This window comes from Lissotriton helveticus, chromosome 5_1 (assembly GCF_964261635.1).
Source record: "Lissotriton helveticus chromosome 5_1, aLisHel1.1, whole genome shotgun sequence".
Taxonomy (NCBI): domain Eukaryota; kingdom Metazoa; phylum Chordata; class Amphibia; order Caudata; family Salamandridae; genus Lissotriton; species Lissotriton helveticus.
Genome location: NC_136065.1, coordinates 1,578,895,872 through 1,578,922,384, shown reverse-complemented (window position 1 = coordinate 1,578,922,384; position 26,513 = coordinate 1,578,895,872). Strand labels below are relative to the sequence as shown.

Below are 26,513 nucleotides of genomic sequence, written 5' to 3'. Positions count from 1 at the left end.
TCAGTGATGTCATCAGTGATGTCATTTGAGATGTCATCAGTGATGTCATCAGTGATGTCATTTGAGATGTCATCAGTGATGTCATCAGTGAGGTCATTTGAGATGTCATCAGTGATGTCATCAGTGATGTCACTGACCATGTCATGAATGATGTAATATGTGACATGATCAGCAGTGGATTGCGGGTGCGCGATATATAGTTAGTACTACTAACTATATATGGAATTTCAATGGTTTTGTGTGAGTAAAATAAGGTTTTTTAAATGCTAATTCCTAACTATATATGGTCTATAACCTATGGTTTTTTCAGTGAATTTTCAAGGTTTTGTAAATGCTAATTCCTAACTATATATGGTCTATAACCTATGGTTTTTTCAGTGAATTTCAATGGTTTTTTAATAGCAAATATCATAAGCTGTCGATTGTCAAGTACGTGGTAAGAAAAAACATTTTCGTGTTTATGCACACTGATCTGCTTTCAATGCTGCCCCCCCCCCCTCATTTCTATTAGGAGTACTCTCTCTTTCCAGATAGTGAAGGTTAGTTAACGCAGGCCTTTGCCCCCGTTGTAATCCGTCGTGCCTGCTTCTCTCTCCATTTGATTGATTGTTATCCAAGCATTTGCAAACAAGCACAGAATCGCCATACTCTGTTTAGTCTTTGCAGATAGTGAAGGATAGGTAAATGCAGACTTTTGTCCCCATTGTAATCCGTCATACCTATTTTTCTCCCCATTGATTGATTGATTGAATCGAGCATTGAATTGTTCGAAGTTGGTTCTCTTAAGGATCTTCTCTGCCTGCAAACGGGGAAGAATAGGAATATTCTCTCTCCCTTTGCAGATAGTGAAGGGTAGGTAACGCAAACCTTTAACACATCGTGCCTATTTCGTTCCTCATTGATTGATTGTTTGCCCGAACATTGACTGTTTGGGAATTGGTTCTTTTTGGAGGTATTCCCTGTTTGCAAATAAACGTAGGAAAATCTTTGCAAGTAGTGAAAGGGTAGGTAATGCGGACCTTTGTCCCCCTTTGTAATCTGTCATGCCTATCTACTCCCCACTGATTGATGCACCTGTTTCACCCGGACCATTTACTAGAGATAGGTCATCTGGCCCGACCAGAGAGCACCCCTAGTGAAAAGGACATATGCAATAATAACAAAGTGATCACTGTATCCTGTTAACAGAAACTTTAGCATGAACCAACCTGGAAAGAAAGGAATAGGAAAACGAAAATTAGTAGGCCACTGATGAACTTTTTATTAAATAACAAACAAAGAAACGATAACAATACGTAATGATAAAACCTATTATTGTCCTAGAAACAAGAAACGTTAGAAGTAAGCCCGTAATAAGAAACCTGAAAACAGTAAGAGAAACCAAGTGTGACATTGCAACGGCCACAAGGCAACGAGGCTTCATCGCCCCTCACTGCCCCAAAACGTGTCTGTCCCACCGCCTGCCACGGCCAAATAACGGCAAACTGGGAAAGATACAAGTCAGCAGACATCCGCCCCATTCTGGAAACTTCCAAAGTGCAACAGGTTTCCGGCTACGCCCAGCCGGAAGCAACACATATAAGGCGGGTCCTGCTGCCAACCGTCGGCAGAAGATCATCACGTAGGGTGTAGCCGGAGGAAAGGCCGAGGCCAATGGCACCCGTCCAGGGGGATTGCTACGACCACCCTGGAGAGTTGCAAGTGGGGGAATGTCTGTGTCCTCGACCCTCCCCTCTCTCTCCCAGTCCGGCCACCATCAACCAGAGGCCGAGGCCGACGGGATCCGGCCGCGGTGGCGGTAACCCTGGAGAATTGCAGGTTAGACCCTCTCTCTCCCAGTCTGGGCCAGCATCCATGGAGGGCCTGGGAGTGGAGAGGCCACTGCACGAAAGGCCCAGGAGAGGCACCACACGCCAAGGCCTGCCCCACCGGATGAGCCAAGGAACCCGTTCATGGGGCCAGAGCAAAGGGCGTCCGGCCGCCATCCACCGGAGGTCCGGCCCAAAGACGGACGGGACATTTCTTCTTTCTTTTATAATGGCTGCGACAACACTGGGGGGGGGATGTCTTGCACATGCCTCCGACCCCCCCCCCCTCGTCCTCATCGCCTGGTCCGGCCATAACAAATGTCAAGCGAGACGCCGTGGGGTGCACTGGGTGGGAGAGACGGTGCGAACAGGCCTCTCCCGCCTCCCCAGGTGGAGGCTTCCCAGCTGCACCCTCAGCGCTCCAGGCGCCCGGAAAAGGGTTCTTCCACTGTGGCGATGCTGCAACGTCTCGCCCGGCAGGGTGGAGCCCGTCCGCTCATTTGACCCCGCAATCGCCGGTAGCTACCGAACTCTCAAAATGGCGGTCGACCTGGCAAGAGCGGGCCCAGCATAAAGAAATGGCCCGGTCACTGGTTGACTCCACCACCATAGTCCTCCACGACCTTGAAGATTCTAGAGGAGCCGCGGGAGTCCCCGACCCCCGCAGACACCCCCGATGGGGAATGACTGCCATGATCGCCCGTGGAGTGACGAAACTGTAGCCGCGGGACGTCGGCGCTCCCATGCTGGCGCCAGCCTCAGTTTGAATGACTAGAATCCTGCAGACCTCCGTTCCGGTGAAAGCACAGTGTGACCCGGTAGGAAAAATTGTTGCACCCCCTCCCCTTTTTGACTGATGGTTCAAACCACCGATCCTTTCCTTTGCCCTTTTAACTGAACTTTGGACTGCCTCCCCCCCCCCCCGCGGCGCCCCACGCCGTTATTTGGTGGGCGGCAACTTACTGGACATCACCTTGGTGCCATCCAGATTTCAGCGCGTTCTGCTGCCTTGGAACTATTCGCACAACAGACCGCTACTGACGACCCACCCCCCGGGACGCCCCACGCCGGATACCCAAATCAGTGCGGCACCCAGGCAACATCTTCTGAATTTTCATAATTTGAAAGAACTAGTAACATGTCCTCATCAGGAATTTCCTCTTCAATCATCTCATCAGGAATCTCCTCATGAAAAGTCTGCAATGATGATTCTTGTAACTCTATGGTCTCCAAACATTCGATAAATTCGCCATCAAGAGATTGATCAAAAAAATCATTCAAGTCATCTCCTCCTTGTGAGAATATTTCATTATTGGTGCTGTCAATTTCAATAAATGTAGTGGATAATTCAAAAGAAATTACCACGGTCTCTTCATTGTTTAAATGTTTTTACTGTTTTTGTTTTGTTGTATATATTTATAAGTTATTAAAGTTTTATATTCCTACTACTTTGTTGGAGTGCTATATATTTTTAATGTGACACATAATTGTAAAAACTTTGATGTACAAAGAGTCATCCCTGGAATCTTCCGCTTCAGACTCGGTCCCCTCCCCAATCACAATACAGGATGGTTTTCAGATAGTAGGAACGCGTGTGGTGTGACGGATCTCATCGGGTGTGGGCCTTGATCTACTATAACTCCTTTGAAGAGGGGTGATTCTTTACAGCTGGGGCCATAAACTACATCTGCAGGGCTAGCTGATAGCCTGGGACCGGCCTGGACAATCGGACACAGAGGAAGAGGAGTGTCAGAGGGTGCGGTAGTGAATAGGGCGAAAGGGAGGTGTCGGGCGGGCACAGGGTGTGATTCTCAGGGAAGAGCAGCGCAGATGGGGGGAGGTTTATTGCCCATGCATAAGACAGAGAGCGGGGGTGACCAGTGCCTGGGGAAGATGCTTGCGAGGGTGGGGAGCCATGCTACGGATCGACAGCGTGCAGAGAGTGGGTCTGGTCAAGGCATCTAAAATGGCTGCCGTGCACGACAAAAGTGTGGCATTTGAAAAAAGGCAAGATGGCGCAGACAATGTTTTTCAACACTTCCTCATTTCCTTCGAATCGAACGTTAACAGACGTTGGGGCATATTACCAAAGTTAAGCGATATTTATCCCAAACGATGCTTAGCAACAAATTTTTTACCGCTAAGCATCGTCAGAAATTATCGCAGATAAACCTTGCTATTATCAAGGTTTATCGCAAATGCGATAAAAAACGGCCGCAATGCATTAATATCGCTGAAAAGTCAGCGATATTCATGCATTACCGAGCTAATGCTCTTAGCCATGTTATCCACCTCCCATTGGATGACATGGCTAAGAACTGCTCAGGACAGGTGTTACTTTTTAGAGATATTCGCTCTTAGCGCGAATATCTCCAAAAGTTGGTAATAGGAGATAGCGATGTTAGCGACTGTTTCCAGTCGCTAACATCTTGGCATGCCCACTTTGCATGTCATTAGTGATAAATATCACTGACATGCAAAGTGGAGCCCAAGATGGTCGCTATCTCCTACTAGCGGTCGCTAACTGGTGTTAGCGACAGCTACGTAATACGGAGATAATTTTATCTCCGCTTTCTTGGCTTTTAAAGCCAAAAAAGCGGAGATAAACCCCCTTGATAATATGCCCCGTTATCTCTCCCACACTACCGGTCCCCCTGGGCTTAAACGCCGAGATGGTAGGGACTGCATCCCGTGGAGATAGGCCGAGACGTCACTCAGCAGAAAAAGAAGTCTATAAACATACAATAAGTTAAAAGTCAATCATTCTTCTTTCCTTGTAGTACGCTCCCCAGTCCACTTCCCGTTACGCTAACCGGGCGCACCCCACCAAAAAAACGTTTTGTTTTTTTTTGCCCCTCCAAAAAGAACCAATTTTTGCACTCTATACTATAAGTCTTTTTTTATACTACAATCACTTCGCTACAACCTCATAAATTAAAAATAAAAATGAATAATGTCTCAAACAATTTTTGATTTCTAAATATAAATTTATTCTTCTGAATTTTCATAATTTGAAAGAACTAGTAACATGTCCTCATCAGGAATTTCCTCTTCAATCATCTCATCAGAAATCTCCTCATGAAAAGTCTGCAATGATGATTCTTGTAACTCTATGGTCTCCAAACATTCGATAAATTCGCCGTCAAGAGATTGATCAAAAAAATCATTCAAGTCATCTCCTCCTTGTGAGAATATTTCATTATTGGTGCTGTCAATTTCAATAAATGTAGTGGATAATTCAAAAGAAATTGCCACGGTCTCTTCATTGTGATGCATTTTATTTTGAAATTTGTTGCTGTAAATTGCAGAAAAAAATAATCACTTTCATTTATCGTTTTTAGTAATACATAATATAAAACTAAACTTTATCAAGTATTTAGTATAACAGAAGGACTGAAAATGAATAACAGAAAACATTTCTCAAATTATCTTAAAGTGTACAACATAGTTCCCCTTACAAATTAACAACTCACCTTTTTGAAAGTAGGAGAAGTGTTAGTACTGTGTAAATCAAACACCAGAAATTGAGCACCAAAAATTCCTCACAAATGTACCTCAGACAGTAGTATCACAAAATGGCTGTGGTTTCCTCTCATTTTAGATATATACATAACCAATTAACTTTCATCACACACAAATACAAAACCAAAGTAACATTTTAATTGGTTCTAAATTTCAACACTTTCAAATGTGTTTTCCCCATGCAATTTTCCATAGGACATTTAGATAAGTCTACAGCCTGAATGGCTGAACGGAATTACACCAAACTTGGCAAAATGGTACATCAAACCTAAGAGGTCAGTGAGGATCTACTATGCCCCCTTATGGTCATTTGCCCCTTCGCTTTGGCCTCCTCTTGTCTCTCGATCCTACCGAGAGACAAGATGGCGGCCGCTACGGACTGTTTGGAATGTTTACAGACGCCGGAGAACCAATCAGCTTCGCAAAGCTACGTAACGCGAAAAGTACGCGAAGCGGGGCGCTGTTACAGATATATATCTTTTTTTGAACGTTAATTTCTCAAAATCCACTGGAGCACATATATTGAGACCTAGCAAAGGCACATCGGGCTACCAGTCCCTACAATTTTGCCAAGTTTCGTGCAAATCCATTCAGCCGTTCGATTATTATTATTTTTTTTTTTTGCCCCGCGGGGCCCTTTTAAAACCTCCACATCAAACCTAGGGGGTCAGGGAGGATCTACTATGCCCCCTTATGGTCATTTGCCCCTTCGCTTTGGCCTCCTCTTGTCTCTCGATCCTACCGAGAGACAAGATGGCGGCCGCTACGGACTGTTTGGAATGTTTACAGACGCCGGAGAACCAATCAGCTTCGCTTCACAAAGCTCCGTAACGCGAAAAGTACGCGAACTGGAGCGCTGCCTGGTCCGCTGTTACAGATATATATCTTTTTTTGAACGTTAATTTCTCAAAATCCACTGGAGCACATATATTGAGACCTAGCAAAGGCACATCGGGCTACCAGTCCCTACAATTTTGCCAAGTTTCGTGCAAATCCATTCAGCCGTTCGGGCTAAAAGTGAGGCCAACCGCCCTATGGAAAACTCAATGTTAAAAACACGTTTTGGGACCCCCATTTTTTCTCGGCCCCCCCTTGACGAAACCCCCCCAAATTTTCAGGGGCTGCTCAGAAACAAAATGTTCCATTTTCCTGAAAATTTCAGCCAATTCCGTCCACAAACGGCAAAGTTATTAGACATAGAATTTTCAAAACTCCCATAGAGAAAAAATCCTAACTATATATACCTACTGGCGACCGCCAGTAGGTAATATATATATCTCATGCTGCTAGCCACCATCCGGTTTGAATAGGTTCAAATAGAATGTCTTTCCTTTTGAGCTGTGGAGCCATCAATTTACCCGGGACGCTTCCATGCTCAGAAATGTATCCCAGATACCTACTGACTGGAACACAGTCCCATCATGGTTGTATCAGTAAGCTAAGTGTTGCTTCTAGATTAACAGTAGAGCTAGTCTGTACCTGAATAAGAGTAGAATAGGGGGACCCCGTAAACTATAAAGCATGCATTAGTCGTGTTTACCATGCAAAGGTTTTTTTTTGTAAAGAATGATCAGTAAACAATCCACCAAATTTACATTACTACAGAAAAAACATCTCAGCACACAATTTATAAACATAAAAACAGTGAGTCTCTCCCCAAGGACCTAAGTGAAGTGACTGATCTTTGACTTTCCATAGTATTGCTTACTACCCCTATGTTGGGTGCTGAAACTCTCCTACGTGGGTAGCAGGTACATTGGATGGGTTTGCCTTTGTTTTGATTCCGTGTGAAAGAGTGTTGCCATGTTATGCGTGAGGACCACCGATGTGTGGTTATCGTGTTATGGGTTGGAGTGCTTAGCAGTGTGATGGAGTGTGAGGAGCAGTGAGCTTAGCTTAGCAGTGTGATGGAGGAGGAAGTGTGAGAGTCAGGTGCACAGTTTATGGATTTTAGTAAGCTTGCAACTTTGAGCAGGTCCCTGCATAGTATTTCTTATTTTCATTGACCTCTTTTACCTGGTTACTGTTGTGGGTTGTCCATTCTGAGATATTTGTGTTAAATGTTTATGATCCTGAGTAGGCATAGGAAAACATGGATCAGAGATCTGCAGGAATAGACTTTGTTACTTTCATCCCATATCAAATTGTCGACGTAACTAGTTGGGACCAGCAGTGGTGAACTAAAGTAAAGTCCTCCATTGACCAGACAGATCTCTTCAGTTATACCATGCCTGTCCAGTTTGTGATGGGTGCTTTACTGCTATGGACTGGCACGGTACTGGGTTATGGACATGACCCATAGCAGTTATTATGTGAGTGTGCATGTGTCATACACTGTAAAGGAATTATTATGCGGTCTGCTTGAACTAAAATCGACCTTTGAGATTTATGGCATTAGTGTGTCCTGTATATTGTATTGTAATAGCATTTATATTGCACTTAATACATATGGAGAAATGTAGGGCTTTACGTTGTGCTGCACGCTGCTCCTGAACCCAGGGTTAGTTGTGTACGTTTTTTGGAGCTTATTTTTGGATATGTGGTTAGGCTTGTAGTCTTAAAAAAGTCATGCCACGTATTAACTCCAGTTTCTATGTGGTGATTAAATTAATAGGAGTTAGGTGTGATCTTTAGTGGAAGAGGGGGATATGTGAATTCATTCATTGGTTAGCGGTGTTAATGAATGAGCTACAGGTGATTAGGTATTGTTAGGTTGCAGAGGTATGACTTTTAAAGGCGAAGTTGTAATCTTTGTAATGAGGTATGGGAGATTTTCGGGGATACGATAATAGGTATTAAGGTAACATGTATGTGACTTTGAGTATGCTGCGCTTGGAGAAAGGGGGCATACAGAGGGTGGAAAGGAAGTCAAAGAAAAAGGAGTGTCGCCAATTGGAAGTTTCAGGTCAAAGTGAGTTTTCATGCAGGGATTATGGGAATATTACATAATAAAGTAATTATGGCTTCATTTTCTCATAATTCAGATGGAAGGAACGCAAAACAGGAATGTTGTACTTTAAATGTTTATGCTTCAGATGCTCATTCCCTGTCCCTCTGATGATCAGCGTGAGATGAATGATAAAAGTCTGTTTTAGTACATTTGTGTAAACTAATGCTTCTGTGGGCAGGCAGCTCTAACCTGCCTCCAGTCTGAAGCATCCACAACATAGGCACAAGGAAGTCTGAATCCAGGGTGAAATATTGATTTCATTTTAGAATTTCTAATCCAAGAGATTTTGCGTGACAATTTTTCCCCCCTCCAAACATGATGACTGTAATAAATGTTATGGTTCCTCGACTCCTAACAAACCGAGTTAAGCACTCTGGGGGCGGTAAAGGAAAAGTGTTTTAGTTTCAACTAGTAATTATGCAAAATGTGCAAAAATAGTAGCTAAAGTGGTTTTCTGGAAAAGCCGTTCTTTTTCAGTCTGTTGCTGAGGCTTGTGAAAAGTTTAGTAGTAGTTTACCTTCTCCAGATGACCATGGTCAGAGAGTCTCCACGGATGCCTTTCAAATTCCCATTCACCTCATCGAGTTCCTAAAGGGTCCCACCTAATGCCATCTTTAAAATAATGTTCTGCTCTGGCATGAAATGTTAGAGCTATTGTGTCTCGCAGTTTGCAGATGACGCTTGGTATTACTTCCACCATCTACTTATTTAAACATTACTCTTTGATAAATATGCTAACTGCCTAACTTCAAAGACTAATAGAGCCAAACAAAGTATCTTCATTTGTAAAATTTAAAAAATAACAATAATATAAAATCTACAGGACGCTCTACACCCAGAGTATGGAACATTTTGGATAGGGTACAGCAAGATCGCTGCGTGTCAACCAACTGACAGAGGAATCTCGTTTATCCATGGAACATCAAATAAACAAAGAGGTAAACTATTCTATCACCGAGAACTGATTTGCGACTACAACCCCCTACTGCAGGAAAATTGTAGGATGTCCAGAGCTATGGTTACTCAAAGAATACACCTTTGTAACTTATTCTGTCTAGGAATACCTTAAAATAAGTGAACAGATTAAGGAAATATCAGATCTTGCAAAAACAGTGGACTTGACACCTAGACAAAATGATACAATGCCAGCCTGACTTTGTTTGCACTGGCCTTTTTTTACAGTTCAGGTACAGTGCTTGCTCAACTTCAGATTAATTTATGTTGGATCTGAAATTTAAAAAATATCTGCAGATAAAGTGTAATGGTCAGCCACATGCCCTGAGGGATGTTTTCTTTTAGATAATATTTTTTCACATGACCCGTTCAGGATTATATAGTCATGCTAGAAAAGAGGGTATATGTTTAACATGTATAAAATGAAGCCAGTAACGTGCTAAGGCTTGTTAAAGTGCACTTCTGAATAACATGAACATGCACTAAATGATCCGTTTCGTGTCTTTTTTGCAACCTAAACCATAAAGTCTTAGAAACCTGAATGATATAGGGATGACGTGTATAAAACAGTGAAGTATTAACATTTATTTTACACAATATTGATTTTGTATGCTTTTCTCTAAATAAAAAGTTTAATAAACATTGATGAACGTTTATCTCTGCAGGTTACTACTTGAAACGAAGCAGCTGCTTCTGGGGTTCAAGGATACAAAGTGTTGGAAGAGGAATGAATGTATTTGAAGAATATTACATTACATTTTAAAGGAGTAACTCCTCTTACTTTCAGGGCTGGCCACATGTGCTGAATTATGGGGAGCTGCTGTAGCTGTCGGGACAGCATTCCGGACCATCACCCCACCAAGTTCAAGGTAGCATGCACATCTCTTATTATTTCTCCGACCCACTGTCCTCCAGTTACATGTGTATTAATTATCCAGTGTCGTGTGTTCCTCACATAAACTATTCTATCCTCCTCAGTGCATTCATTCTACTGATGTGATGCTGCCCAATATCAAAGGATACCACTTCTGCCTTCTCCCTATCAACTTCCAGTCTTTCAGTTCAAGCTTATAGTTCCTTGTCTTTCTTGTGCCTTCCTTCCAGCAATGGCTGCTTGTTTGAAGGCAGGATTTGCAGGTGCCCTCTTCTGAGTTCCACACTGAGCTTTGAGAGACTCTCGCTTTCTGCTGAGATCTGTGTTGATGTTTTAAGCCTCATTTTGCCTTTTGAATTTGAAATGTCTGGAAGTCATGCTGAGCTGAGAGCTTTTATGTGGCTTTCTCCCATTTTTTTTAATGTGTCCTTTCTTTTTTGTGTCTATGGTTTCTTTAAAAATCACACTTACTGATTACTGGTTTTCCATAAACTCATGCCTAATGTATGTTTTTTATGGCACTACAGGTTACGAACGTGGATGATGAAGGGACTGAACTGGGTTCAGGGGTCATGGAGCTCACCCAGACAGAGCTTGTCCTCCACACCCGCAAAAGGGACGCCGTTAGGTGGCCCTACCTCTGTTTGCGCCGCTATGGTTATGACTCAAACCTCTTCTCGTTCGAGAGTGGCCGTCGATGTCAAACTGGACAGGGTAAGTTGTAGGATGCTGCTGGTAAGCAGGACTAAGGGGAACATTTGTAAAACTCTGAAGGTATGTGTACAGGCTGAGCGCAATAATTAATCGGGTGCTGTGGTGCAGCAAGTAAATTAGATTAGCATTCTATAAGACAATTAAAACCAACAGACTATAGGCACATCAGTTGCGACCAGCTGTGACCATAGTTTATTTGGCGCTACAAAGTCAACCATTGCCTTCCGTCATTCCTAAATAGCTACAAATCCCTGTAAAAGGACGATGGGTTTTAACTTCGAAACCGCATATCTGCTTCATCCTAGTTTCTGGGCAAATCCTTTTTGTCGTAATGATGAGTTAGGACAGAGTTGGTCCGGTGAGTCTGAACCTTAAATGTAAATGTGCATTTTATCTCAGAATACAAAGTTGTTCTACTAGCAAGGCTTTTATATTGCGACTCTTTGAATGTGCACCTTGACTTCTGATGTCGTATGTACCTTTAGATTCCTGGATGCTTTGTAAACGGTTGATGCGTGACTTCTACTCTGTGCAAAATGGTTGAGGGCCTTGGCTCCAAGGGGTAGTAGGTGGTATGTGTCAATTTAGGAATTCTGCCTTTGTTGGTCTGAGATCTATCTATTAAATGAACCCAAAAGTGAGGAACAAGTACCTCAAGTAGCCCAAGATCCTCATGTAGCTAGGGTGTAAGATTCAAGGCTTATAGAGGGACGTGATGTGGACTAGAAACTCATGACTCTGTGTACAAAGTATAGATTAATAAGTCACTGGTCATCCAAAACTTTGTCTTTTGGAAAAATAAGTATTTTAATTCTAGTTGCAACATAAACAACTACATAGAAAAGTTGCTATCCTTCAGACATGCCTCGGGGACTCCCATTTCTACAATGATATGTTTCTGATGAAAGCTTTTGGAACCCAATTTTATGTTCTGTGTTCTTGCTTGTTACCTCCCTGGAATCTTCATAAATGAGTCTCACATTTGATTCTCTAGTAAACCCTGATGATGCACACTGTTAAGAGTTAACAGAGTTTTCTTGCAGCCTGCCTCATCTCCCCATGCGTGTTTGGTCCCTGAAATAATTTTGAGCTGGGTCGGCAGGTGAGTAAGTTACAGAGGGGGTGAACCTCTGACTGGTACATGAAGTGGTGCAGAGGGAGGGCACTGCCCATGCATGAGCTCCCATAGTCTTCTGAGCTCCCCGTGGGTGCAAAGACCCTTCCACCTAAAGGGACAGCAGAAATACTTGAGAAAGGAGAAGGTGGTGGGGAACACAAAGGGCATGAGGGCGGGAATCCCTTAGGAGACTAAATATGTGTCCAGTGCCCATGCACGAGAATCCCCGAGCGCAATAGCGGCAATGTCTAGGGAATCTGTGGGTACTGTTTTCATTACCACAACCTGCAGTAAGTTAATTCAGTGCTGGAGAGGCAGGAGTAGTGTCCTTAGGTTTCTCTACTCTGCTACCCCTTTCGGTACACATTCAGAACAGAAGGGAAGGCCAATCATAGCCAAGTCCTTGTTGGGTGTCAACCAGGGCATTCTTGGAGTCGGATACAAAGGCGGCTCACCCGAAGTTATCAGGATGGACCTTCCCTGCTCTTTGCATGGTGAGGGTTAATGTTAGCTACTTGTCCGTTCTGCGCAGCTCCACTACTCCAGGGCATTGGGCTGTGGATTCCTTTACTAGCAAGAGGTGTACTGTCGGGATACCTCCAGTACCCCTGTCCCAGTTCAGAAGGTAGGAACCTTTCTTCAGAGATGTGTCGAACATTATGATTCAAAGTTTCATGTTTTTTCCCTTATTTGGCAGCGAAGCTTGCTGTCAAGGATAGCAGACTTGGAACTCATTAAGACTTTCTCTTCTACACTGTTGTGCAGAGTCTGTAATCTGGTATGTAAAAATACCTGTAAAACGACTTCCTATTATGTATTTATCCTAAATGGCCGGCACAGTTGTGTTTCTTAGAACCGGTCTCTTTTTTGGGTAAGAGCAGATTTCAGGGAAGTGGGTGTCTTTCATGCAGACTGCTCAGTTATGTCTCTTTTGACCTGTAGCTTTGGCAGGAAGGTGGATAAGACTGGGAGAGGGCTCCAACTGGTGGCCGGCCGACTTTGGACCCATACTCTCACCCAGAATCCGTGCCAGGAACCTTGGAATGATCATCAACAGCAGATTGGTCATGATTGGTCAACTCTGTGACTGCAACCCACTTCCATACTCCGAAGATGCTGAGGAAGATCTTAAAATGACTCCCAAGCAACCCTAGAAACTCACGCCCTAATCACCAGCAAGTTGTACTACAGAAACACCTCTGCGCTGGACCACCAAGCTACTCACCAAAAGACCACAAACCATCCAGAACTCCGCAATCAGACTAATCCTCAACCTCCCACACAGAACTTGCATCACACCACACAAACATGGTTGTGGTTTTTTAAACTACTCACACACACATGCAAGGCACTTCACAATTTAGGCCCCTCCTGGATGAACAGTCGCTTCTCCTTCCACCAACCACCCAGACACCTCCACTACACAGGTCTCCAACTCACACACATCCCACGCATACTCCGAACCAGACCAGGAGGACTGGCCTTCTCTTAAATTGCTCCAAAAGGATGGAACAGCCACCCACTCCACATCCGAGTTTCCTCCTCTTTTCTTGAATTCTGCAAAAAGCTGAAGACCTGGTTTTTCAATTAACCAATGTGCCAGAGGCAGGGCTAAGCACAGACACCTGCTCAGTGCCAGGATACCCTCGCAGGTGATGGTGCACTTTACAAATACACATAACCTAACAGGGCCAGCAGTCTGGCAATTTTTTCAAAAGTGCCATCAGGTTAAAAAGCCTGCTCCTTCTCAGCCCAGCATGTACTCTCTCTCAAAGGAGCAGTACACATCATGTGTTCTTCCAGACTGGGGGGGGGTCCCTTGCCATTTAACAGAAACCGGTGCATTCGCAAGATCTCATGTTTACAGTGACCTGCTGCGAGTGAATCTCGGGGGCAGGGTTGCATGGTCCACCAAGCCATGCATATAGACCTCACTGTCCCTTGTAATAACTTGTTTGTTCGAGGCATGTGAGCTGTAGATTACATGCTTTGCATATTCCTGCCATCTAGTGTTGTGTCCGGATGTTTGAAAGGTGTTTTTCTTCGAAGTAGTCCTTCCAGTCACGAGGTAGGTGACTCCTCCTTTCGGTGCTACTGTGCATGGGCATAGACTCCATTGTTAGATTGTTTTTTTCGCAATCGGGTTCAGACATGTATTGCTGCGCTCTGGTTCAAAGCTTTTCTTCGGGTTACCCTCGGTGCGCAGTCCACTCTACCTGCGTCGGTATTGTTTTGAACGCTTATCCCACTTCTCCGCGTATCGTGTCCGTCGTGGAAAACCTCTATTTCGATTGAAGATCTTCGGGATGGCTGTCTGGCCGAACCGCGTCGGTCCACTTTGCCAACGATGGAACAGACTCCATTATAATTCTGCCCTCGGTGCCATGCCAAGTATCCGTGCACCGACTCGAACGAAGCGCGCAACTTGTGCTAGTCTCCGGAGCACAACGAACAGGACTGCGACACGTGTAGATCACTCCTATCAAAGAAAAGGCTCCGTGATAGTCGGGCTCAACATCTCGAGATGCAGAGTTAAAACATCGAATACACATCGGACATCTTCGGTGAAGGATCAGAGCACGAATGCGACGCACGAGGGGCAGAGGAAGAACAAGAGGTACTTATTTCCATTCCAGAATTGGACTCAGAGTTGGAACAAGACTTGCCACAGGGTCAACGTCCGGTGAGTACCAAACGCACCTTAACCCAAATTCCAACTCAACCAAAACAGAACGCTTCGGTCCCACCTCCGCCTTTGGGCCAAGGTCGGCACCAACAAGATGTTTCCGATGTTCCCGCTAGGCACCGAAACACTTCTCAAAGCCTTCCGGCTCGGGATCGCGTCGTCCAAAATCTGGCACCGAGCCGAAACCTTCAGGCTCGAAGCCGAAAACCGCTTCGGAGCCGAAATTTTTGTCACTAAAAACAAATTCCTCCTTCAGCACCGAAACCTTCAGCGCCGAAAAGGGATTCTACGCTGGCACCGAAATCCTCGGCGCTGAAACCTAAAACTGTTCCTCCGAAGCTGCAGGATCTGATTTTAGATGCCCTAACACCCAGTGTTAAGGCTACCACCATGCCTGCATTTACTCACGTCATTTAAATCCGAGAACACACGCTTGGTCTAGAGTGGCACAGTGGTTGAAAAACTGTATTTTGAAATGCTACGCCGATGGATTGCCTGTGGTTAGACTATTTGCAGGCATTTGTCCCTTCACCTTTTGAATGTTTGGTTGACAGGAGTATTTATGGAAACCTGAGAGTGGAGTAGCTTTACTAGCCTACTTCCGCCAATGTTTTTGAATTCTAAAAAGTAGGACATTTGTATCCATTCAAAGAGCACTTCAGTGGGAGCAGGTTTTCTAGTTTTTTGGTAAATTAGGCACTAAAGGGCACATTTAGAAAGAAGTGATGCGGTGCAGCACAGCAAGTGAAGTTACTGTGTTGCGTCACCTGAAGAGAGCAGAACTGTGCCATATCTTCAAAGAAATGGTACAGTTCTGCTCTCTCGATGCACTGGTGCACTTTGGGCTGCCTAGCAGCAACACGGGCACCTTTGCGCCATAGCACAAGGGTGTCTGTGTTATGTTCAGGATATTATTAGGCAGGAAGGGGTACTGTCCTGCACAAAAACTACCCTTGGAGTTTTTTCCTCTTTGTAGTGTGCTACCTAATTCAGTACACATGCTAAAAGGAAAGAAAGAAGAGAAATAGATATTTCTCCTCATTACGACAGCCTCAGGCAGGCGTGCCATTTTGGCACAAACACATTTCTACATTGTGTTTGGATTAAAATCCATTAGTAGCTGCACAGGGGCGCCCATGGAACGCCTACCTGACACAAAGTAACACAAGGCAGCGAGCGCAGAGCACTGTTGCGGTACTCTTATAAAGCCATGCAAATGAACATTTGCTTGACTTTGTAAATACCAAAAAGTATTTTGTGTTGTGGCTGCGTCAGTAAAGTGACGCAACCACGACACACAATTGTTATAAATCTGGGCCTGAGTATGTCATTTCTTGATCCAAAAATGGAATGAGTTACAACTTCTGAAATTAGGATGACAATAAAAATTGACAGACATAGCACACCTGACTCGAGGCCTTAATACCTCACAACCTCACTTTCAGTGACTTACAGGTCTTCTTCAAAAGCCCCTGGTGAAGATTAGGTAAATGGTAAGTAAGTAATTCTTTATTGTTTTAGGTTAATAAAAACCGTTACAAAAAGAGCAATAAAACAATCTCATAAGAAGTTTAAAAGACCTTAAAAACAGAAATTCATGATTAATCGAATAGTAAAGATAAAAAACAGTAATGCCTCGCAGGGAAAAATGTTCAAGGCACTTGGTCCTGTCCCGGGTTTCCACTTAGGCAAGTGCCTGAGTTATTTGCTTCCGTTCCGCTAGTTTCAGAAATTTAACTAGCTTCCCGTTTAGTGGCGGGAGGCCAGGATCAAAACAAGCGAGGACAGCTTGTCTGCATGAGCGGACTCCTAGTTCGTTGAAAGCTGTTTTCAACAGAGCTACTCTTTCCTCATTCAGCCTCTGGCAAATGCACAATAAATGTTCCACATCTTCAATTCCTGTTCCGCAGAGCCGGCATTTGGTCCCATGGTTCTGCCTCAACCATTAAGTAAATGGGGTTATATTCCATGTGTGTGTAATGTAATACTTGTGGGGTTTGTCTCCATGTATAATGTGGAAACTCAGTGAGCGGGGAATTAAATGATCAGCAAAGTACTGTATACTCCAATTCCTCCCCTTCCCCAGCCTACTCAGACCCCCTTCCTTCCCAGTTCATTCTCCTAAGAACTGGTTACTTGGTCCTGCGAATGAAACTTCCAAGTTGTTTTGAGAGTTTTTGGTGTCTGGATCCCGGTCTCTGGTTGGATTTGAGTGCCATTGATGATGAACTCCAGAAGACCTGCCTGAACCTGAAATCTATACGGCTACATTTTTGATTCCAGCAATGTGAGTGATCGTGAGTCACAACACGCACGCTCGCTCGCACGCACGCACATTCACTCACTCCACGCCCAACACTTAATGGCTAGAATGCACAGCATTTGATCTACTAAATCACATGCTTCAAACCATATGCTCCACTACCTATACACAGCCCTCTTATTTGTCAGTTACGTTGCTAAAGGGTATGTGGCAGGCTGCCAGTTCTCAACTACGAATTCAGCAGAGAAAATATATCCATGGAGCCACCACTCATGACATTTTGTCATTAAGTTTTAGTGTATGTGATTTTGATAGTCTTTGAAAGGTCCATGTTTACCACTATAGATTACGCCATAATAACTGCATTTTAATGGCACTATTTTTATGGCTGTATAAAGTGATCGTAAGTACAAAGAAATAAAGCACAATAAGGGCTTTAACATCTGCCTTGCCCTACCAGTGGTGTGACGGTGCAGTGTGTGTTTGAGATGTACTGACCCTACTTGCATTATAGTATCTGTGATGGAGGTGTAATGAGAGCACAGTTGGAGATGTAGCATCTGTGTGACTGAGGTGGAATTAATTCCAGCTGAGGTTGTGGAATGGACATGAACGAGGCTAGAATGCATAAATGTGTACCTCAAGATGGACGAGGGGTATTGACCAGAAACGTTCTCTAAATTTACTGTTTCATCTCTACAGGTATCTTCGCGTTCAAGTGCTCTCGAGCTGAGGAGATCTTCAATTTACTGCAGGAGCTTATGCAATGTAACAGTATCAATGTGGTGGAGGAGCCGGTCATCATTACCAGGAATACTCACCCGGGAGATCTCGAGATGCCGCGTACACCACAGACCCCAAGCAGTAAGTAAAGTAATTAGAGTAGTGAGTATACAATACTGCCCTCGTTCTCGCAGGTGGCAAACAGGAGGGTATACAGGGACATGGTGGAGGAATGCAAGACTTAAGCTGGATCAAAAAGTTTGCTGTGCAGCAGCTGACCAGCAGGATCATTTAGGAAGTACCTGCAAAGCCCCTCGTTCTCCGTTAGGATGTTTTTTGCGTCAGTTGTTGATTGGTCCTAATATGTTAAGAAAAGATGTTTGGAAATCTAAATACCAGCTTTGGAGAATATACGGTAGCCTTGCAGTCCCTATGCCAGAAAGGGATCATTTTCAACATGGTTAGGTTTTTGTACAAATAATTATTCAGAAACAGCAGTGATTTAGTGTGAGATTAATTTTCTTGCATTTTATTTTTATGAAAGTTATTTATATCTTCTTACGGGCGATTAGATTTTTGGTAGTTTGATGATACAGTCTTAGTTGGTGCTGGTGAAAGCTTTACAATTGCAATAGAGTTTAAAGTGTGTGCCTGGCCAGCACAGCACATCATTTATTTGAAGCCTTTTTATTGATTTGGTACAGTGTTCCCTGCTAGGTATCAGGTGAGAATGTGTTCAGCTGTGTGGGTGGTCTCTTGAAGACTGCATATGGGAGCTCGAGTCATTGATGGGGGACTGGCGCTGGCTCGGGATCCCAAAAAAAATCCACAATCATCCCGACTACACATTGGCCTACTACTTTCTCTACTCTTTCCCATGGGCACTGAAATGTCACTTCCTATTACTGCACAGCTGTACGTAGACCTATCTCACATTTATTGGCTTTAATAGTAAGCCCTTCCGTTTTGATACAAAGTGTTTTTGTAGAAAACACAATTTCCCCGTTTTCCCTCTACTTTTGCGTCAACCTTTTTATTTCCAGGTTTCTCTGAACCTTTTATCAGTTAAAATCAAAATGTTAAATTCTTAGTAGACTCGTGTGATTGGATAGGGAACATAGTGCAGTTTAAATATATTTATTTTAGTTTTTAAAACGTTTTATTTTCAGGAGAGAGAACTGTCATTAAGGCAAAAAAGAAGTTGCGGGCATCTGTTGGCTGAATCTAAACACGGATGACGTTATTTATAAAGACTGGGGCTTTTGATAGTTCTGTGATCTAGAATAATGGACGTTGCTGTGTGCTTGTAGTGTATTGATTGGTTATTGCTGTACGATATAGATGACGGCTGTATAGATAAATGTTCTAAAATGAATCCACTAGATGGCGCTAAAGACTGCAGAGAAGCTTGAATTTTGGAGGTTTTGCTCTTTTGGAGTTGGTTGAAATAATTGCATTGCATTATAGGTACATTTTGATAGCGATATGACGTTTAAAGCGAGCCAATAAGAATGACTCTAGACTAAATATTTAATAAATTAGTACATTTGGATTCTAGATGTTGATCGGGCTGTTTAAGAATAATAATGAATAACAACTTTAGAAGCAATTTTTTCAAAACCCGAGGGCCAAGCCGAACCACAACTGTCGGCTGGAGGATGTTATTTATTGAAGATCTGGCTTGATGCATGTGTTGCAAAATGCTACTTTCAAATGTTTAACGTTTGGAATAACGTTTTAAGTATTTATCGAGTCATTATGACACTGGAGAATCATTTGCTTGTTGAAACCAGTGCTGTATGAGCAAGTTTAGATACAATTGATATGTTAGCTGTCTGAGTTAAAAAAAGAAATTAAAAAATACCTGTGATAACCTCAGTTTTTTTTACGGGAATTGCACTTGGAATGTCTTTCTTGGCTAATTATCTGTTTTATCCTGCCATACACATAGCTGCCAAGGTTTCAGATTGCTAAGTGTGACATTTTCATAATTTTAGTGCAATTATGAGTGACAATTCAACGACTATGAGTGACACTTTCTCACAAGCAAAATCAAGCAATGAAGACGAGGGACAAATATACATGTCAGAAATTACACCCATTTGAGCAAAAAAAACTTGTAAGAAGACCTTAAAACATCTGTAAAACACTACAATTGGAAGGACACTAACTCACTGCCCTTGTAATGGGTGGGGGTAACGTGTGTTCTACTTATTCACTGTGTCTCAACTTGGACTGGGTTTGTTGTTTTGCATTTTGGTATGATTAATAATAACAAAAATTAGAATGCAAAGAAAATTCCAGGCCAGTCTCTTATATGTCTAGCCCAGGGGTCTTCAAACTGTGGGGCGCGACCCCCAGGGGGGCAGTGGAGTGGTGTGAACGGGGTCACGCTCCCAGTCACACTTCTGCCCTGGCCTCCAGGGCTTAAGCTTCCCTCCTCCCCCGTCCTGTGTCTCAGCCCGGGCTGCTACAGTGCAGCTCGCGCTGCTGGGGGCTCGGCTGGGCAGTGTCTGGAGTCTTATCTCCAGCACGCCCGAGTTTTTCACAGGTCTTTAAAGACCATTAGCAAATTTACATGCCTTTGTTAACTGGTTACCAAGGCTTAGTTTTTTAATGGTTCCAGTACCCCCTGGGCCCCCACGCAGCCTATTCCTTACATTTGTATTTTTACACTTACTGCTGTAGTGTGAGAATGCATTTAATGAAAAGGAATATAAAGTAGCGTTGCCAAAAGAAACATGCCTGCTGTGTGTTGTTTAAAGAGCCTGCAGAGACCTGCTCTTGACACTAAATAGAGTTTTAAATAAAAAAGTATGTATTAATTAGTTATGTGACTTTTCTGTCTTTGTTCTCTTTAATTATCAGTCATGGATCATTGCGGCAGCCCTAGAACACAACTAAAAGTACTTTCTATTTATATTTGCTGTTCTAAGTATTCACAGATAAGTGCTAAAAATACAGCTTTAGGTGACTGCTTATTCCTGGGCCATCAAAGTAATGAGCTGGTAACCCTAATCACAAGACTGGAAGTTTGTTGCAGGATCAGCACATTATTTATTTCCTCCACCCTCTATCCCTGATTAATGCCATTATAGCAATAGTTTAACTTATATCTGAAACCCTACGCTTTACGTTTCTGGGAATGTACCCTGCATTCAGACAACTCACTTCTCATTCTCGCCTTCACTTTCACGCTCACCCTGCACTCCCAGAGATCACAATGCACTCACACTGATCACCATGCACTCACACCATTCACCCGCTCACCCTGCAGTCACAGTGATCACAATGCACTCACACTGATCACCCTGCACTCACACCATTCACCCGCTCACCCTGCACTCACAGTGATCACAATGCACTCACACTAATCACCATGCACTCACACCATTCACCCGCTCACCCTGCACTCACAGTGATCTATAAAGAATGGCATGGGTGTCAGGAGGTTATCATTTTTAGTGTATATTGAATTAATAAACAGCTGTTCTGCTCATCTCTAAATCACACTGACAGAGCCACCATCTGGAAGTCTGTCATAGTGCCAGTGTGCATAATTAGGTGCCAGTGCGGAGCACCGGAAACCACCTGCTCAAATTAGGCACTGGTGCTGAGGTGACAGGGAGAGAGGGACATTGGTTCAAGAAGGTGTGGAAGACAAAGGGGAGATGTGAAAGATGAATCGGGGGACTGGAGAGGTGTAAGATACAAATAGACAAACATTTGAATGGAGAGACTTGAGGTGAATGAGAAATGCTGAGGTGCACGGGAGGTGATGGGGCCAGAGAGGCCATGAAATAAATGCGAAAGACTGTTAGAGATGAGGGCAGTGAAAAGACAGAATGGCAAGAGGTGATTAAAGGTGAAGTGAGAGGTTGAATCGGGGGAGTTCAGAAGTTGTAAAAAGCGGTGAAAGAAAATGGCCTGCATTGTGAGAGAGGGATCCGGGGTTGGGAGAGGAGAGAAGAGAGGGATGGAAGGAAGGGGGTGAGAGGAAACGGGCATGGGTAAACTGCTTAACTCTGCACAAGACCGCCAGTGTTTGAAGGGACCCTTGCTTCTCCCGGCCAGGGCCGGGTGAGATTCTAATGTGGCAGCGCGTACTCCTGCGGAGTGGGAGGCCCTTCACAAAGGTTGACTAGAAATCTTTCTGATGTTAATTGCTGTATTTTGGTTATAAATTGGTACTGATGGGGTGAAATCTTTCCTCAGTGATACTGTGTTAAAAAAAATTCAAAGTAATAAAGCAATGCTATCCCAAAATATGCAGCATCACAGAACATTATTTACATTTTCTACCCACACAATTTAGTCAAGCCTGTCGCATGGTTTGGTCCTCACCTGCCTCATAATTCCAGTGGCCCTGCCTATAGGTTTAGAAATTGTTGTCAGGAGGGGGTCCTTACGCCTGAAAATGTTAACAGGGGGGTCTCGGCATCCAAAAGTTTGAAGACCTCTGGTCTAGCCAGACCTGCTTCAGGGCCCTCCTTTATCTCTTCTTAGTCTTACAAGGCTCAGTAAAATCCACTCTTTTCCAAATCTCTTTCTAAATATTATCACTCTCAAAAAGTTTTTTTTCCATGTAATGTCCCTTTGATGAGAAGAGGAGGTTTCTAAGGTGGGAATATCAGGCAAGTGACACTACTGGGGCTTCCTCTCTGCGACCCTTCAGGGAGAATCCCTCTTCATTACTACCTCCACCTGACCCCGGACTCTGCAACGCACTCCCTTACAGGTTTGATTATCCACTTTTCTACCACCCCTCTCCAGTACACCTTATCTCATTGCTGACCTTGGGCCCCAGCCCCATACCAGCCACCATCCAGTTCCACTTTCATTGTTTGCGGGGGAAAAATTAGTAAAATCACCTTCAAACTTGAAACATTGAATATAGCAGTAAATGTAATTAGCATTTACTTTAAAGTATGTTCCAACGTTGCCCTAATGACCAGACTGTTAATTAAATAACCAAAAACTGAAAGGCCATGACTGGGCTGCTTTATTGCTGGTGCGAAAGTGTTTTTTGTCACCCCACCAATGACCTCTTTCTCCGTAGATACCTTTACTACCACCCTCCAACAGTGCCCTTCATCTCTCCGTAGCCTCACCCCTTGATGACCTCCTCCTCAGACTCCCTCACTACCACCCTCCTCCAGTGTCCCTCATCTCTTCATAGCCTCCCCCCACCCCATGACCTCGCCTCGTATTCCCTCACTGCCACCCTCCAATACTGCCCCTCATCTCTCCGTAGCTCCCCCTCAACCCTCCTCCTCGGATTCCCTTACTGCCACCCTCCACTAGTGCCCTTAATCTCTCCGTAGCTCCCCCCTCTTTGCCTCCCTCCAACAATGCCCTCATCTCTACGTAGCCCCTCCCCTATTGACCTCCTCCTCGGATTCCCTCAATGCCACCCTCCACCAGTTCCCCTCATTTCTCTGTAGCCCCTCCCCCTATTGACCTCTTCCTTGGATCCCCTCTTTGCCACACTACAGGAATGCCCCTCATCGTTCCATAGCCCCTCCCCTATTGTCCTCCTCCTCGGACTCCCTCAATATTACCCTCCACTGATGCCCCTCATCTCTCTGTGGCTCCCCTCTCCTCAGACTCCCTCACTGCCACCCACCACCAGTGCCCCTCACCACTCAGTAGCCCCTCGCCAATGATCTCCTCATATTCCCTCATTACCACCCTCATCCCTCCGTAGCTCCCCCTCATGAACTCCTCGGATTTCCTCTCTGCCACCCTCCAACAGTGCCCCTCATCTCTCCGTAGCCCCTCCCCAAATGAGCTCCTCTTCGGATTCCCTCATTGCCACCCTCCACCACTGCTCTTCGCTCTAGTCCCTCTCTCATATGCATTTCATTTGTTGTATAGCGCTACTCATGGTGTAGGGTGTCACAGTACTTTACATCAAGCACACATTATACGGAGACAATAAGACTACAAGGAATGTCACATAAATTAATGAGGATTAAAAGGTGTAGGAATCATGCCACCTGTACTGGTGGGCAATATATTTTAAGAGTGTTTGGTCTGGAGAAGCACGAACACAGGATTTAAAGAGTACTTCAGTGGTTGCGAGTTTGCTTTTCTGATAAAAATGTATATCTGCCCGAACAAACTCCTTTTAGCACATTAGAATAATGAAAAACTGGGGAAGTTGTAAGTATATAACAACACAAAAAAGTGAAGTTTGTATGCAGCTCTTTGATGATAGTTCAGAGGGCACTGTCCGTATCTTAGGATTGCATCTTCTGAACTGCAAGTAACACAAGGATCACTGTGACAAAGGCAGTAATCCAGTGAGCTATCCACATAAAATACATTTTATCAGTATTTAAAAACTACCAGTAGACATATGCCTGCTTTCCGGCAGGGTCATAAATCACCAGTTATCTGAACATTTTTTATTGTTGTACATCTGTGTCAGATTCAGTGCGAGGGCCAAGGCTCATGTTTGGGCGGGCCTGGCCCACCCTCTAGAACCGGGCCTGCCTGGGTAACATTCATACATAGTGCAGTCTCTCGCGCACGGTTTCTCCCACAACAGACATCCGATGAAGAACGTATATTTTATTGGAGGCAGCGCAGCATTTCTGGATGCTACTTAACTTTAAAAACTAAGCTGTTAATTCACGCAGGCATAGCAGACCTTGATTGCAAACGGAAACGACAACGGTCATCGGGACTCGCACCTCTGCTGCATGCTGGAGTAGCTGCTGAGGGTGGCATGCTGCAGAGTCGGAGACCCTGTGCAATGAAGCATCATATCCAAATCAAGAGAAAGCTTTCAAGTGTTGAAAGTTGCTCATGGCCAGTGAAGCGCTTAGGCACACTTACTTTATTTTGAAGGGTGACGTGTGCAGTCCATCAGCAGGGCACCACGAGGGCATTGGGACCTACCTGATGTCTACACTCTGGGGTGGCGCACCATGCGCCTCAATGCACCGAGCTCGAGCTGCATCCATTATCAACCTCGGATGGCCCTGAGCCGACACCCGCCGCAATCTGCGCCAAGGGCCCAAACACGGGCAGATTTGTAATGCCTGGGACGTCTCTCCTCGACCTGCAGCCTGCTGTGCACTGCGGGCCCGTCATGGGGTAGAGGGGCCCGCGAGGAAGGGGGCAAACCTGCCTCCATTGTCGGGGGCCTTGCAGACCCTAAGGAGGCAATGACCCTCCGAAACGCCTGAGTACAGGGTAGCGAGGGGCGCCCCTGCCTGCCCAGGCTCTCCGGATGCTGGGAGGTCTTGAGTTCCGGAAAATGATAGAGGATGGCGGAATTGCAATGCAGCAAGACAAGATGAAACATTGTAGCAGGCAGCAGTGAGAAAGGATTAACTGTTTACGGAGCCTACTGCTGACTCAAGCAGAACCGACACACAAGTGACACAGGCGCCGGGGCGTGCTGCAGCCTGGCATGCTGGTACAGCCCTTGACGCGACTATGGCATTTTAAAATAAATGCGTGACAATGCATTTCAGTGCGGTGATGCGGAACACCACACTGAAATGCGTTACTGTCACACACTATGCGTGATACTTGGCAGGCATGCATACATCAGAATATTCTCAGTTAAAACGTATACTGTGCGTTGTACACAGTCTAACGCTTCGGAATCATATAGGGTCTATAGATATTAAACTGACTTTTTTTTATCACAGTAGTGGCTAGGGCTGTCAGTCCTTCCATCGTTCAATATAGCTTCTAACTCCTTGTGGTGAGAAGAGGTTTGAGCTGTGAGGAAGTAGGCAGTAGTGAAGGGTTGGAGCCAGGGAGTAGGTACCTCCACATTGTAAAACTCTCCGATTCTAGGGCTTTTGGGCGGTAATTCACTTGTATTCTTCTACCATCCTTCCCAGCGGGTCGATAGTCTACTTTATATTGGTGCATGGCTCTCCATATAGCTGTGCGAAATCAATTTCTCCAGCTTGGTCATGGTACATAGAATGGACACAGGCTCACAACTCAAAATACGCACAGAAGCAGCAAGACATTATTTTCCAGGCAAATCCTCTTATATGAAAAAAAAGATGCATTTTTATTTTACGGCCATCAACACAAAAAGAAATACCACATCAACGTACAACTATGCAGTCCCCCTGAGATCAGGGGTATAGTGTTTCATAGGCAGTTCCTTGTGTCCCACTCCCTCCTCACTCTAGCGATCATGGTTATTCCCCATTCACTTTAGGCAACATCCAGGGTACCCCACTAGTAGTCAGAGTTTCAAACATCCGGTTGAAGTCAAAAGTTCAACTGCTGCAGAGTTATCTAGCAAGTAAGTTCTCCCAGGACCAACTGGACAGAATTAATTCTTATCAGAGGGGTCGGTGTGTCTGGAGTTCCTGAGCATAACCCATCTGTGGGTGCTGATGCAGCAGCGGCTGATTCAGGTGAGCTCGCTGCATTTGACACTCCCAGAGTTCCTCACATATGGTTACGCACCCACAGGACCTCGCTCTCCTCTTCCTCACAGGGCACTCTTGTCAAGCTGGCAGGTGCTGGTGCCCAAGGTCTAGGGTAGGTGCTCCTCCATTCCCTCGGTGATGTCTCCTCTCAGCAGGGAGACCAGTAGCCCTTGGCCCCTTGTCCTGGTTCCAGAAGTAGTCTTGCGGAGCTTCTCGTCCTCGCACAGTATGACTGGCTGATTTAAAGTTGACATATTGAAGGGGTCTCAAGCTCCTTTCTTACAGTCCACATCTTCGGTGGCTCTTTTTCGGTTTCTTCTGTTTTGCTCTCTTCCCCTGTATTTGTTCAGCAACTTTTCTACCAGAAATTCGATCAGTCCTGTAGATCACTCAATACGAGTACTTACTGATGACTCTTTAGCCATGCCTCAGTATTGATACGGTATAGGATGCAATGACAGTCAAACTATTGATTTAAAATACTTATC

General features: G+C 44.5%; 1 protein-coding gene across 1 annotated transcript in view; it reads left to right on the top strand.

Annotated features, from left to right (window-relative positions):
• Positions 1–26,513, top strand: part of FRS3 (fibroblast growth factor receptor substrate 3) — a 161,298-nt gene that overhangs the window by 113,700 nt on the left and 21,085 nt on the right. The window contains exons 4-6 of the mRNA XM_078644732.1: positions 10,022–10,103; positions 10,636–10,822; positions 17,591–17,752. Coding sequence (XP_078500858.1) covers positions 10,044–10,103; positions 10,636–10,822; positions 17,591–17,752 — 409 coding nt within the window. The 5' untranslated portion in view covers positions 10,022–10,043. The remainder of the gene's footprint in view (positions 1–10,021; positions 10,104–10,635; positions 10,823–17,590; positions 17,753–26,513) is intronic.